This window comes from Malaya genurostris, chromosome 3, assembly GCF_030247185.1.
Source record: "Malaya genurostris strain Urasoe2022 chromosome 3, Malgen_1.1, whole genome shotgun sequence".
NCBI lineage: Eukaryota > Metazoa > Arthropoda > Insecta > Diptera > Culicidae > Malaya > Malaya genurostris.
The window spans coordinates 57,402,963-57,417,440 of record NC_080572.1 but is presented as its reverse complement, the minus strand read 5'-3'; the positions used below and the strand labels follow the sequence as shown (position 1 = coordinate 57,417,440).

The window sequence follows — 14,478 nt, the reverse complement described above, 5'->3', positions numbered from 1 at the left end:
ACCCTATAACTCCGGATTCAGAAGTCGGATCCGGATGAAATTCAGGAATTCCGTATGGGACCGGAATACCTTTCATTTAAATCTAAGTTTGTGGAAATCGGTCAAACCATCGCTGAGAAAAGTGATTGAGATCCATTTTGGTATATATGACCACTATTTCTGGTACTTCCGGAACCGGATACCGGGAACCAGGATAGCCGGAATCGGTTTGTTTAGTTGCCTACTGATAATGATTATCGATTTGTGTAGTTTTGAGACCAGTTTAGAAAAATTTTCACGTATTTTGTTTCGCCGGTTTAAGTGGCGGTGTACAATATTGAACACACTTTACCCTATAATTCCGGAACCGGAAGTCGGATCCGGATGAAATTCAGGAATTCCGTATGGGACCACGAGACCTTTCATTTGAATTCTAGTTTGTCAAAACCGGTTCAGCCATCTCTGAGAAAACCTAGTGAGATTATTTGACACATACACACACACATACACACACACACACACACACACACACACACACACACACACACACACACACACACACACACACACACACATACACAGACATTGCTCAGCTCGATGAACTGAGTCGAATGGTATATGACACTTGGCCCTCCGGGCCAATTTTCACTAGTCGGTTTTTCAAGTGATTGCATAACCTTTCTATATGAGAAAGGCAAAAATGTGCAAAGCCTACTACAATAGAAGTTCATTTCAACAACTTTTTTCTCTTAAGAGATCTCTATAGGTCTAACGCAAAAAGTTTCGGATATATGAAGCATTTTCGTTTGAAACCACTTAAAATCAATTTTTTGTGCATAACTTTTTTCGCAATTATTTTCAGTGTCTACTATGTTCGAGACAATTACTAAAAACGTAAAATTACACAATTTTGTGGAAGACTCGCACGGATTGGCCTTTTCCCTGAATAGTTATTTAATATTTAAACTTTTATATACACTAACTTTAACTACTATCTCGTCGAACTGAGTCGAATGGTATATAACACTATGGGTTTCCGAGGATCCGATCAAAAGTCGGTTTTTCCAGCAATTCTAATATCTTTCCATACAAAAAGGAAAAAAATTTACAAAAATGTTTACAAATAAGTTTACAAAACAATGAAATCACGAATTAATAGCAATCAATTTGCGAAATGTTTATGAATCGAATTTAGATGAAGGATTATGATATTCAAGTAGAAAATAAACATTGAAAATTTTTGGCGTAACCTTTCTACAAGAGAAAGACAAAAATACTTTTGAAATTGATATTTTCATTCCACCCATTAATATCACCGAAACTGAATGTCTTAGCTGATTACCAACCTAAGGTTATATGGAACCTCAACACAATTAATTTGAATCTAAGATGGTGGAAATCGGTCCAGCCATCTTTGAGAAAATAACTTGATATCATTTTCATTTTTTTACAAGTTTTGGAGTCGGAAGTCGGATTCAAATGAAATTCAGGAACTTTGTATGAGACTGTAGTAACTTTCATATGAGTTTAGCTATAGCTTCTCTCACATTGTGACGCTAGTTTCGAAATTTCTATAAATCAAGAATCGAAATTTATGTAACTTGAAATCAGAATTCATTCGATCTTTTTCTAGGGGACGCTAGTAAGCTACTAGAGTATCAAGATGGATTAGGGAATTGTTATACAATTTTTATATTTTTCGATATGTTTTCTTCGTAAATGCGGATATTTCGTTGTTTCAATATTGGGAAGTATATTGCTTTTTGTTTATGATAGAGACAATGAAAATTGAATGATAAAAACACATTTTTCAAAGGGGCATATTAAAAAGGTACCTAATGATTTTTCCAGTTTATTGATATTTTTCGGCAGATTACGACAATTAAGCTTGCATAGCAAAATTAAATTTAAATTCTTAAATTGACTGGGTGGGCTTTATACTCAAAAGGGGCGCTTTACACTACTTTTCTCCCAGCTATCGACTTCTGAAATACAGTAAAAGCTTGGAATTCGTATTAGTACTTTTAATAAATATTTCCAAAAAGTTTTTGAAAAAATAGTCTCTTAAACACTAGAATGTGAATCTGCAGTTAAATTTTTCCGGAGTAGCACAATAGAGACCGCATATAACAGAGATGCCTCAGAAGAAATGTTCAACGTTGCAGGACTTCAACAGTGTTTATCAAACTAAATTTAACAGAATGAAACCTTGATCAAATCGATTTCAGAAATTCCTTTATCAAATCAAAGATTTCATCCTCAACCAAGACGGGAACTTTTTCGCATCCAAACTAATTTCCAAAATAAACACGAATCCGAGCTTTGGTTTTAATTTACGATTCACGTCATCTGCCGACTGCCAAACCGTAGCTCAGCTATCTCAGCTTGTCTTTTCAGTGGAACAATACCAACAGCCAAAAGGGTCTGAACAATTTAAGGGGTAAATTTAATTTATGTTTATTTGCTCACGAACCCCTGAAGCCCCATTACAGTGCACCCCTTTGCCGTCGCCATTAGTTTGTTTGGGCTCTTCGTTGCTCCCCCACACATCGAATTAAAGAAACAAAGTTTCTTCTTCAACCCGTAAGTATGAGCATCGATGTTCCCCTAAAAAAAGCAAATGATCCTGTGTCCGTCGGTGTCGTTGGATTCGTACTGTAGCTTGCATGTGCGGCAAACGAGGGTGGGTTGGAAATTTTTCTACTCCCACTTTGGTGTCGTTGGAACGGGGACCACCGCCTGAGGGTTAAGACTGGCGCAGTGAGTGGAAAAGTTTTCCTTAAAAAGGGTGAGCAGCGAGCGTTGAAATTGCTCGATTCGATAATGCAATTAACCGTTTCATACATTTTTGTGCAATTGCTGTCGGCCTGTCATACGGTAGCGTTAAGCGGAATAGTTGATGCGCTGTTTGAATTTTTTTTATTTCAGACTATTTTATTTAGCATAAATTTGGTATGAAAAGCAAATCGTGGGGGAGGAAAGATTTTCCGGCAGAGACTTTGCACGAGTGGAGAAAATTTGCGGGAAAATGAATGACTTTACAGACAAGGAAATTTGCTGGTTCTTTACTCATTGTCCGAAGGGGCGTTCCTGTCAGCGGCATGACAAGAGTAAGGCAAAAGTTTTATTAGCTGTTCATTTCATTTGCAATACAACAGTTTGATAGCATAGCTGTCATAATAACAGCTTAAAGAAAGGAATAATTATGTTCGAGTTAGGCGAATGATATATGAGTGTACATTTGGGGTCGCTTTTGGCCATTCGAGTTTTTATTAAAACATCGTTTTGATAAACAGCTTTGCTTCAGAAAATACGGTTTGAATACATTTTCTTTTAAGGACTGAAAATACCGTGCAGTAATTACAATGAAAATACTCAAAAACATTTCCTACAGAAATAAACTATACCTCTCTTGTCATTTGTTCAACGCGCCAGCATGTTCTGATTGCGCTTGGTGTTCTAGAGTAAAATTTCAAGACAAGAAAATAACCTAATAGATTCCAAACGCCATCTAAAACTTTTCGAGAAATTTAAAACCCGAATGAACAGAATTCGAACTAAATCCACTTCAACAGCTTACACAGGAGTACCCAAACAAAAGCGTAGACAAAGCTCTTATCAAACTCAATTTAAGACGAACGAGATATTGATTAAAGAGGAAGCATTTTTTTCCTCGTCCCGGGTTCCGCAAACACACGTACCTTTACGTAAGTGATTCCATCTACATATGTAGCCAACGTTGCATACGTTTTGAAGGGGGCTCAAATGCTTTGGCTCGTCTGTGCCACAAACGTTCGAGAGTGCAGACTTTTTGTTTTTTGTTCGATTTAAATAGCTTAACTTTATCATCTCCACTTAAGAATGTCAGATAGAGTAAATAAAGAAATTATTGGAAAAGTTGTGTGCTCGTAGGGCCCGTACCTTCAGGCTCGTTTGCCGTGGAGTCGACATTCCGAGCCTTAGTTACACATATTTTCCGACGAGAGTGGTTGTGGCGGTGCAAAAAAAGACACTTTAAGTAAACTCCAGGCACTTCAGCCTCTGGTAGGTAAAAGTTAATCGACTTCCTTGCACGATGGGATCCGTGCTCTGCTGGCTGTGCGAGTGGAGGAACCACGTTCCGTTCCACGAAGCTGACGATATGCCCTGCTGAGGAAGTATTGAAAGTGACAGTGAATGTGTCGTTTCCGGTCGGTTTGGAACGGTTCTGCTGCCTCTGGCTCTGCCCTAAGAGTCTGCAACGGGCCGCCCATACTCGCGTAGAGTGCGAAAGGTGTTGTAAAATTGAATTTTGATATGATAGGATGAGACACAGGCGGTGCCATAGGGAAACTTTTGCACACTTGACTACTGAAAGGGTGTCTAGGTTTGAAGCAGCTTTAAGCTAACCGGTGAGTGGGTGGAATTAAATATAAAGTGTTTACGGGAAATCGGGTTAATATTAGAGCCGAGTTCGATCGACTGTTTTGGAAATTTTAATTAGATTAATTGTGCACATATTGAAACCAAGTCTAACAATTTATGTTTGTATATGAGTATGCAGTTTGAACATTTTGGTCCAGCTTCGTAATTGCTGCTTCTTTGCGATTCGGAATACCAATTTCCAAGAGAACCAATCGGAGTCATTTAGTAACGGGCACGTTTCTAGGATTATTAGGTAATTATAAAATTAAATAATTAAAATAATGATCCTCGAAGTACATAAGTGATCTTTTGTGCCATGCAAGGATGGCTTTTATCGTATCAAAGAACGCTCACTGGCAACTCTTCAACGATTGAATCAGTGCCATCAAAGAGAGACGGATATCATCGCAACAACAAAATCGAATTGACACCAGTGCGAGAGCCTATTTCTCTCGATGACATTTTTGAGAATCAAAGGTTAGCATGCTGCTGTGGGGATCCTCTCTGAAGCAACAAACGGGCGCTTATTCTCGTTTCGCGATCCGATTCTGTATGGGCAGTGGATAATTGCGATAGAATCATTTTACTATTGCCGCTTATTCTAACTATGTGCATATAACCTTTGTATAAGTTGTGTCTATGAAAATGTCTGTGTAGCACACAAGAGTTTTGAAATATTGCAACCTAGTACGAGAATCATCAAGTTGAATCATCGATTCGATTTTCTGCGATAATTGTGAACTTGCGATTCTCTCTTGTTAAATTCCACACAGCAACGACCATTATCAGACTGTAAATTTTTTAAAGGGCGTGAAATACTCAGAGTATAAAGTGGAGCGAAGAAATGTAGCAAAATTCTCTCACGGTTCATGCATCGAGAGACTCGAGTTTTTGTAGCATCTTCCTCGGATTGAAAATGTTGTATACAATATAGCTAGCAATATAGCAGCTTCTGTCAAATTTTCGGCAATCACCAACACTGGTGCCATGACATGCTTTTTTAATTGATTTTTATTCATGTTTTAAGTATCATTATAAATATTATTAATTACAGCACTTGCAGCTTTTATGGATGAAATTACTCCACCAACACGGTGTTACTAAATTAATTTCGAATACATCACCGCTATTGATTCACTTATCATCAGAATGTCAAATTGCAAGATAGAAATCCAGCATTTTATTTTCATTTCAACCACATTACGCGCAATGAACATTTTCAGATTGCAAAGGGTTGAAGGTATAACGGCTATGGAAATTCATTTCCCAAAAATTTCCTGTTCGAAAATCATATCAGATATATTATAATATCACCAATAAGAATGTTCGCTGGTGAACTTTTCACAACTAGGCTTTTGACCATGTGAGATCGGTTTCATTTTTTTTTGTCTGAAAATCCCTTGTGAAAAATTCACTATCGCGATTTTCGAAATTTTAAAGTGTTGTTTAAAGTGTTACATACCGTTTAGCGTTTGGCTAGATAAGGTAATAATTTCGTTAAATTCTAACCTACTCCGTTGGCTACTCTTTGTCTCATAATAAGCGCGGAATGTTCCGACGAAATGGCTTTCGGTGTAGTGGCTTTAGACGAAATGACTTTCAGCGAAATAACTTTCGACGAAATGGCTTTTGCTGAAGTGATTTTCGACGAAGTGGCTTTCGGCAAAATGACTTTCGGAAAAATGGCTTTCGACGAAGTAGCTTTCGGTGAAATTGCATTCAGCGAAATGGCTTTAGTCGACATGATTTTCGGCAAAGTGGTCTTCGGCAGAATGGCTTTCGGTGAAACGGCTTTTGGGCAAACAACCCGCTCCTGTTCACGACAGATCTCTTCATTTTTCGAATGGGGTTATGAGCGAGTGACAGTTTCTCTTTGTTTACTTTCTCTCCTATCACTACTAAACTCAGGGATCATTTTGAATGATATTTACTACATGGAAATTTTATATTATAATGCATAATTTTTCTGTTTGCGAAAGGTAGAAATCTTGGTATATGATTATTTTACTTATCTCTTATCTCTGTCTGTATGATCATGACTTGCCTACACTATTTTTCTTGTCTCTCTCTCTCTCTTTCCAGATCAAATATAATGACACTGATCCTATCTTGGCTGTTCATTTTGGTACTGATTGTACCGGATCTTTCGTCCAGCCTGCTGCACTGTCCGTCCCGATGTCACTGCGACGACGAAAAGCTGGACGTCAACTGCGAGGAAGGTCACCTGGATGTGGTACCGATCGCGCTGAATCCATCGATCCAACGATTGGTGATTCGAAACAACAAGATCCGAATCATTGACTCGTCGGTGCAGTTCTACTCGGAGCTGACGCTGTTGGATCTGAGTTTTAACTATCTGTTCAACATACCGGATCGTACCTTTGCCCGGCAGAATAAACTTCAGCAGCTGCATTTGAACCATAACAAAATCAGTGCAGTGTCCAACAGGACATTTGTTGGGTTGGGTGAATTGCTGGTGTTGAATTTGAGAGGGAATTTAATAGATTTAATTGAACCGATGTCATTTTCGCCCTTAACAAAACTGGAGGAACTGAATCTTGGACAGAATCGAATAACCAGTATTGGATTGTCGACCAAGGGGCTGCTAGGACTGATGGATCTTAAAATCCTATATCTGGACGATAATCGTTTGGAAGTGGTACCGCCGGAGGAAACCTTTCGACCGGTGGACAAGTTAGCTGAGTTGTACATCGGGACCAACTCGCTGAACATGATTCGCGATGGAGCATTTTCTGTACTGTCAGAACTAACTTTATTGGATTTGAGAAGCACTCTGTTGAGTAACATAAGCAGTGGTACATTTGCGGGAATTGAAAACATCAAATGTCTTAATTTAGCTGATAATCGATTTCAAAGAATTCCAACGAAACCGTTGGAAATTCTGAGACGATTGGAAGAGTTATCAATTGGTCAGAATTATTTCGAAACAGTTCCAGGCAACTCGTTTCGAGGATTGTCAAATTTGAAACGGTTCGAATTGAGAGGTTCGTTGTATTTGAAGCGAATCGAAAGAACTGCATTCCAAACTAACACCAACCTGGAGAGTATTGCTATCGAGTCAAATAAGGCCCTGAGCGTACTGGAAGAGGAAACATTCTCTGGATTGCTGTATCTGAAGCATCTGAGCCTACGGAACAACGGATTCGAACAGTTGGATGAGAATATGTTCTCCTGGAACAGTTTGCGTACGTTGGACATTTCCGATAATCCGATAAATTGTGATTGCTACTATTCGAAACTCCTGCACCGGTTGCAAACGACCAACCGAATCAGCTACAATGCAACCGGCTGTCCACACCATCTACCGGATCAGTGGGAATGCGAGTACATCTTGGACAAGAACAAAAATCTCATTTCGGTTCTGGTGCTGGCGGTGGCCATCGTGACAGCCATCGCTCTCACCTTTTACCGCTTCCGGGGGCTGCTGCGAGAGTACGTTCACAACGGGTGCAAGAACAAATCACACGTGGCCGGTGGGGTAAGTCCGGTGATCGGCGGAGACATCAACAGGGTGGATTATGAGAAGGCCATCACCGAGGATGATTACGTGATCCGGCAGAGCAATTTGTACAGCAATCAGGTGCAACCGATTCTGAACGGCTATCCGGGCTACATGCAGCAGAATAATATCTACTATAACAAGCCGCTCCCGATTACCGAGTTATAGTATTGAAAGCTAGTCGAGTGTGATGCCAGTCTGTAAATTTGATTAGGCTACGTGTTTCGGGGGTGCTTATTTTTGTGGCATAGGGCTTTCCTTCTTGGCGCCATAACAAACTTGCATCCGCTGGCGACGATGTTGCAGGTGATGCAGGTATTTTCGGTTTGGGGCCCGTATGCAACGGGTTGTAAGCAGACAAAACACGTCGGACGTCCCAGTTCGATCCGTATTCCCATGCGTTGCATATGGACTCGTTATGATAATAGCAGTTGGATAATCCTGTTCGTTATTCAATTAAAACAAACGAGACGTGCTGAAAATTAAACCATGTACTAGATAGCGCAAACATCGTTCGGCGGAGCACGCGACGAAGAATTTCAGATCAAGTGAAAAAGTTTTTCAGTTGTACTGTTTTACACACTCTCCGGTATGTTTCTGGTGTTTGGTTCCCAGAAAGCGCACCGCACCAGGTATCGCCACGTATAATCCCTACTGGGAATCCACCCGAGAAACACCATGCCACCCATCAACCCCCCAACATCCACAAGCACCGTCGAGCTATTCTCGATAGCCCGGTGGACCAACCGAGCAGAACGTTCAACATAACGGCCACGAAAGGCTGCTCAGTTATACGTGACCCTAAATGAGTAGGAGTATGAAAGCGGTAATAATTCCATGGAAATTATAGCAATACCATTTAAATTTTAACTGTAATTGTTAAAGGTTAGTGAAAAATAGCGGGGAAATTATCCGAGACCGGTTCTTCTTTCAGTTTGTGCAGTGCTGAATGTTACTTCGTCTCCTCTCCTCTCTCAAACAGGTGATGACGCGGGAAATGGGCGTTCAGGATTTTTATCACTGGTTGGAGAGTGTGTGTGTGTGTGTGTATGTATGAAAGGAAGAATGTGCGGTTTACCCTCTAGATGGGTGTAAATGTATGTGGTTTCGGTCGTTGAAAATTTGCTTTGATGATGGTTAACCTTCGCAGAATTGACGAGGAATGTTTGGAAGGTATTTTGTTCGCATAAACAGAGAACTGATGTGATTCTGAGAGGTCAATTTTTAAAGCAAAACAAACAGGTATAAATCGATTCAGTTTCACTGGACCTCTCTAAATTGACAATGTGATTGCTTGATAATGGAAAATGTTTTCGTGATATTCGATCCGTTGAAAATATCCGATGAATTTTCGTTTCGAAAATTCTCAATTTCGCAGCCATTGAACAATTTCTGTTCTTATTTTGTGCTATTCATTTCTAGACTATCTAAGCGACATCTTTGAGGATTATTTATCAAAAATTCAGGTCTACAGCGCTTCGATCAAAGGTCGGTTTTTCTAGCAACTCTCTATCCTTTCCTTTCTATGGAGAAAGGCAAATAGCTTGAGAGGGTTTCAAAGACGAGTGATTTTGAAATATTTTTTTATATCTGTTAAAAAAAGAAAATTTCATGTCATGTCATTAGCGAAACTGCGTCAACTCATGGACTATCGTTGAACAAGTAATTTGCGAATTTGACTGAATCAAAATCTTATACAAATGTAAAATAATTGTTCTAAAGATTATCATATGAAATCGAAATTCGATCTATTATTGTATTTTTTTCGATTAGGATAAAATTTTGCATAAGTATTCTTCATGACCAAAAAGGTAATTCGCATCATCAATTAGCCATTTGAACTCTATCGTTACTATTGGGAAGAACCTAAGCAAAAATTTTATTGAAAATTTTTAAACAGCTATGCAGAAACGGTTTGTTAGATTGATTTGGTCTGTCCGGGAATGTTTTAGGTAACTAAAGACTGTCCCAGAAAGTGTGGACGCACTTTGATTTCGCTGTAAATAATTCACAAGTGTTAGATATTCAAATTTTATTCGATATACTGATAATATTAGACTACAACAACAGAATATTATTCTCAACATTTGCTACTTAGCCATTGTAGACTAGCTGGCGCACCTTTTTGCGAACGTTCCTCATTAAATTCCGTACAGACTTCTTGGCGACAAGTTTTGACACTTTTTTCCAATCTATTTCGAACTGTTGAATGGTTTCGGTTTCCGAGACATGTTTTCTTAGATGTGCCTTCGTTAATGCCCAAAATTCCTCAATTGGTCGAAGTTGTGGGCAATTTGGTGGATTCATGTCTTTTGGGACGAAAGTGCCATTTTTAGTAGTATACCATTCTACCGTTGATTTCGAGTAGTGGCAAGAAGCAAGATCTCACCAGAAGACAACAGGATCCTTGTGGCTTCGAATCATGGGTAGAAGTCGTTTTTGTAAACATGCCTTGATGTATATTTCGCTGTTCATTGAAGCAATGGTGATGAAGGGTTTCGAAATCTTACCGCAGCTACAAATTGCTTGCCAGACCATAGTTTTCTTACCAAATTTTTCGACTTCAATCGATGTCTCGGACTGGTTTAACACTTGCCTTCTCGCACCGTATATTATTGTGTTCCCGGCAAGGATTTGTAATCGAGTTTCACGTAGATTTCGTCGTCAATGATTATGCAGTTCATATTTCCAGCAAGAATCGTATTGTACAGCTTTCGAACCCTCGGCCTGATCGATGCTTCTTGTTTCGGACTACGTTTTGGTTGTTTCTGCTTCTTATAGGTTCAAACGTTATTTAGCACGAAGAACATTTGACTTCGAAGTGCCCACTTTTTTGGCCACATCCCGAACTGAAACCTCCTTCTTTTGCTCGAACGCCTTCAGTATACGTTTATCCAACTGAGGTATAACAGGACTTTTTTTTCGACCCGTTTTCGGTTTATCCTCAAAGGTGTTATCCTCACCGAATTCCCTGATTGCATTTCGCACGGCTTTTTCACTTACTCCTTCCATTTTTGCTATCTTCCTCAGTGACAGTCCGCGTTCTGTGCACCATTTGTACACAATTTTTCGACGTTGTTCTGCTGAAAGTCCACGCATTTCGAAACAAACTAATGAAAACGAATAAACAACTGCACAAGTGGTTAGAGAAGAGTGTAAACAACAGGACGCAGCCATAAAAATTGACAGATTGTGAACCATTGCGAAATGGCAGCGGTTTTTGGTTGCGTCCATACATTCCTGGTTTCGCTCATGTTTCCGTAAAGAATATTTGAGTCATTCAAGGGCTTTGATACCTCATTGGTAACCAGTTTGTAAAAAGTTCGAATGGTACTAACATGACATTAGAAAGATTAAAACGTAAGATCTGCGCTGCGATTATACAATCCATTGGAGCAAAATCAAATCAAAATAGTGGAGTTAACATCGAAAGTGCGAAAAAATTGTGCATGGTAGCTGTTGCATTCTTCACGCGTCTCTTCTACAATAACATCGTGCTGGAATCATTTGGTTCATTTGTGGAATAGGTATGAAAGTCGTGTAATCAGAAATATTTGGTTTCAAAACATTTGTTCACGCTTACTGTTCGTGTTTTAAACCAAAAGTGTTCAAATATTCTCTCAATAAACAATTGGTACTGAAAAGACAGTTACTGAAACCGCTCACGTTGTCGTAATTCAGAGCAGCACTTGATTCGCTCCGACACGACGTCCAGTGCAATGATCCGACTCGATCAACCGAAAATTGTATTATAAATTAGAATTTAATTAGAAATCAGTTTAGTTACGGAGTTGGGTTTGTTCAATATGAAAAAAAAACTACATTTTCATAAATCCATGAAGAATCAGAATTGCGGCCCGTGAGTAGAATATTAAGACCTAAGGCCTAAACCATCGTTGGCCGTGGTCTAATGTACAAATAAACGAGTGTGTGTGTGTGTGTTTTTTTACAGAACGGCTCTTCCGAACAGAATGAAGATTCTGCCGGTTTCGGACCAACCCATCCGGCCAGAATGATAATAGCGGTTGTACAAGCTGACGCTTTGGCTACCCCGAAAAGCTGCTCTTTTATTCACCATTACTGGCGCCCCAATCCCCAATCCGGTGTGAATTGGCGGCGGGCCCAGCGTGGTTCAGGTTTTCGCATTCCCGTCCGCCAGTCGGTGGCTGTACATGAATTTGTAATTACGAACATATACGTTTCGGTTTTAGTTGAACTGGATGAGAGAGACAGGGCTTTTTTTTGTTTGTCTGCGGTGCTGATGGTGGCCGGCCAGTTGGTAGGGACTAAACATTAACAGCACATTTAGCGGCAACTGTTCGTTGAATTTTTCAGTCGCAATTGCCAGGATACTCGCCTCAATGGCAGTGCGGTCGAGACGGTCTGGCGCGTTTTTAATGTGGCGTCCGTTCAAACGAGAAAACGATGATTATGGGTGGAGTTGTAGGATTCTAACATGTCAATGGGATTGAATAGTTTGATTAAACAATTCTGAGTTCAGCGATGACCCTAGCATCGAAAAGAAATGTGAATATTTTTACACAAATATCTTAACCCATGTTTAACTAGTTTGATAATCAAAAACGTTCTACAGAAAATCGTTTCCCAGACTGATCTCACGTCATTTTTCTGGTATCCCACATCAGAATCCAGTGTCATCATCCACCACTGAACCCTTCGCATATATTATATTAAACCATATAATCTCGATTGGGACCTATGTTGGGTTTGTCTGTTTGTTTCCGGCACTCGGAACGTTTATGTATCCGATCTTCAAAAGGACGACTCTTCCGGGAATCGTTCCTGTTTTTGCCACCATCAAACATTTGCATATCTTTTCGAGTTCGGGCTCCGTCGGTGGCATTTCGTCGTCGATCTCTCGACCGCTAGGTTCTGACGGTGAAAGTTGAGATGAATTTTGATTTCAGGTTGGGTTGCCGAAGCCGCACCCAAATGACGGTACACTTGAGCGGAAATGTTTTGTTGACTTCAATTAGGCCTTCTGCAAAGGTGCAAATTATAGTCTGTTCGTTTCTGAGTGTGTGTGAGAGAGCGAAAAGGACTGTGCGGTCTAGTTGAGAAGAGGGGATGAGGTTTTACGGGAGCTGATAGGGATACTGAGTTTGTGAAAATTGCAGATTATGATAAGCGGAGACTTTTACAAGTGAGAAGTAGGAAATACAGCAAAGTGGAAACCGAAAAGAAGAAAAAGGAGGAATAAAACGTAATGGGATTATCCAAAAAGAAAGGCTATTACCCGCCTCTGAATGCCGTGGCATTTAGGATAAATTATGTAAATGTGAGTAAATTTTTAACTTGAGTTATTATTTTATCACTTTCATCTGAGCGCGATGTTCGGTGTAAGGACACAAAAAGGTAGCACGACTTGGCCTCGGTGTCGGTGTGTGCTGCGCTTTCGAAGCCCAGAAGGCGGTAATTTTATCAGAAGGAAGTTATGAATATTTATCAAGCTAGCTCGTGAGTAATGGAGCAAGTCTGGCGGAAGCCGGATTAGAAGTATAATTTCACTTATCACAAATGTCGTACCTTTCCTCAGTTCGAAACAGTCGGAATCATTCCAAACATTTTATGGTACTACTTAGGCGACTTAATGGAACGGCATATACCTAATGCAATACAAACTTAGTGAACAGGACAGCAGATATCAAACATAGTCTTTTAGGCACTTGTTACATTCCATTTTAGTGTATGGATGAGTATAGATATCCTAAGACATAAATACATCCATCAGTACCAATACGAAACAATCGCGCATAAAGCCAATGAACTCGAATTGATCAAAACATTCCAGTTAGACTAATATTATAGTACATAAACCATAAACTGATCTGTAAACGAATTTCACTGCGTTTGTGAGATTTTTCTTTGAATACAATAAGCATATTGTTAAGAATAACCATTGAAGTGGCTTTATTTATAAAATATCTGTACAATATCATCAAAAGTGTGTAATATAAGCTGAAAAACAAAATATGTTAATTGAAATAGTGTGTGAAATTTGAAACTAAGACTTTGACTTACAACGGTATTGATTAAATATTATGTGAAAACAAAACACTTCACTCAAAGACAAAAATGTATATCATAATTTTTTTTTAATCAATCTTTAATATAATGAACCCATTGTTTGAAACACTCCATCCATTTTGTTTTTGAAGTATCCGAAATCTTCCTTTTAATATAGCTAGAATCGGAAACGAGAACCAAGAGCCTCGGTCAACGAATCCCAAATTGGTCAAAACCCATTGTTTGAAACACTTTGTCTGTTTGTTTTCGAAGTATCGGAAGTCTTCCTTTTAATATTGGTAGAATGAGGAGCAAGAATCAAGAGCCTCGGTCAGTGCATCCCAAGTTGGTGATGAATGTAGGAATGATTACCATCGCCACACACAAACTGATTTAGTAGAAGTTCAATCGAGTTTAGCTGGAGTTCTGGTTATAACGCTAGTGGTAAGTAAGTAAATAATGCACATTTTGGAAAATTAGCTCCTAAAAGTCGCGAAGAAAAGTCATTCTGCATAGCCTCGATGCGCTGGATACCGAGTTGATAGATT

At 39.4% G+C, this 14,478-nt stretch overlaps 1 protein-coding gene across 1 annotated transcript in view; it reads left to right on the top strand.

Moving 5' to 3' along the window:
- Nucleotides 1-14,052, top strand: part of LOC131434771 (insulin-like growth factor-binding protein complex acid labile subunit) — a 66,998-nt gene extending 52,946 nt beyond the window's left edge. Inside the window, exon 2 of the mRNA XM_058601862.1 lies at nt 6,466-14,052. Within this exon, the coding sequence (XP_058457845.1) occupies nt 6,476-8,071 (1,596 nt within the window). The 5' untranslated portion in view covers nt 6,466-6,475 and the 3' untranslated portion in view covers nt 8,072-14,052. The remainder of the gene's footprint in view (nt 1-6,465) is intronic.
- Nucleotides 14,053-14,478: the final 426 nt, after the last annotated feature.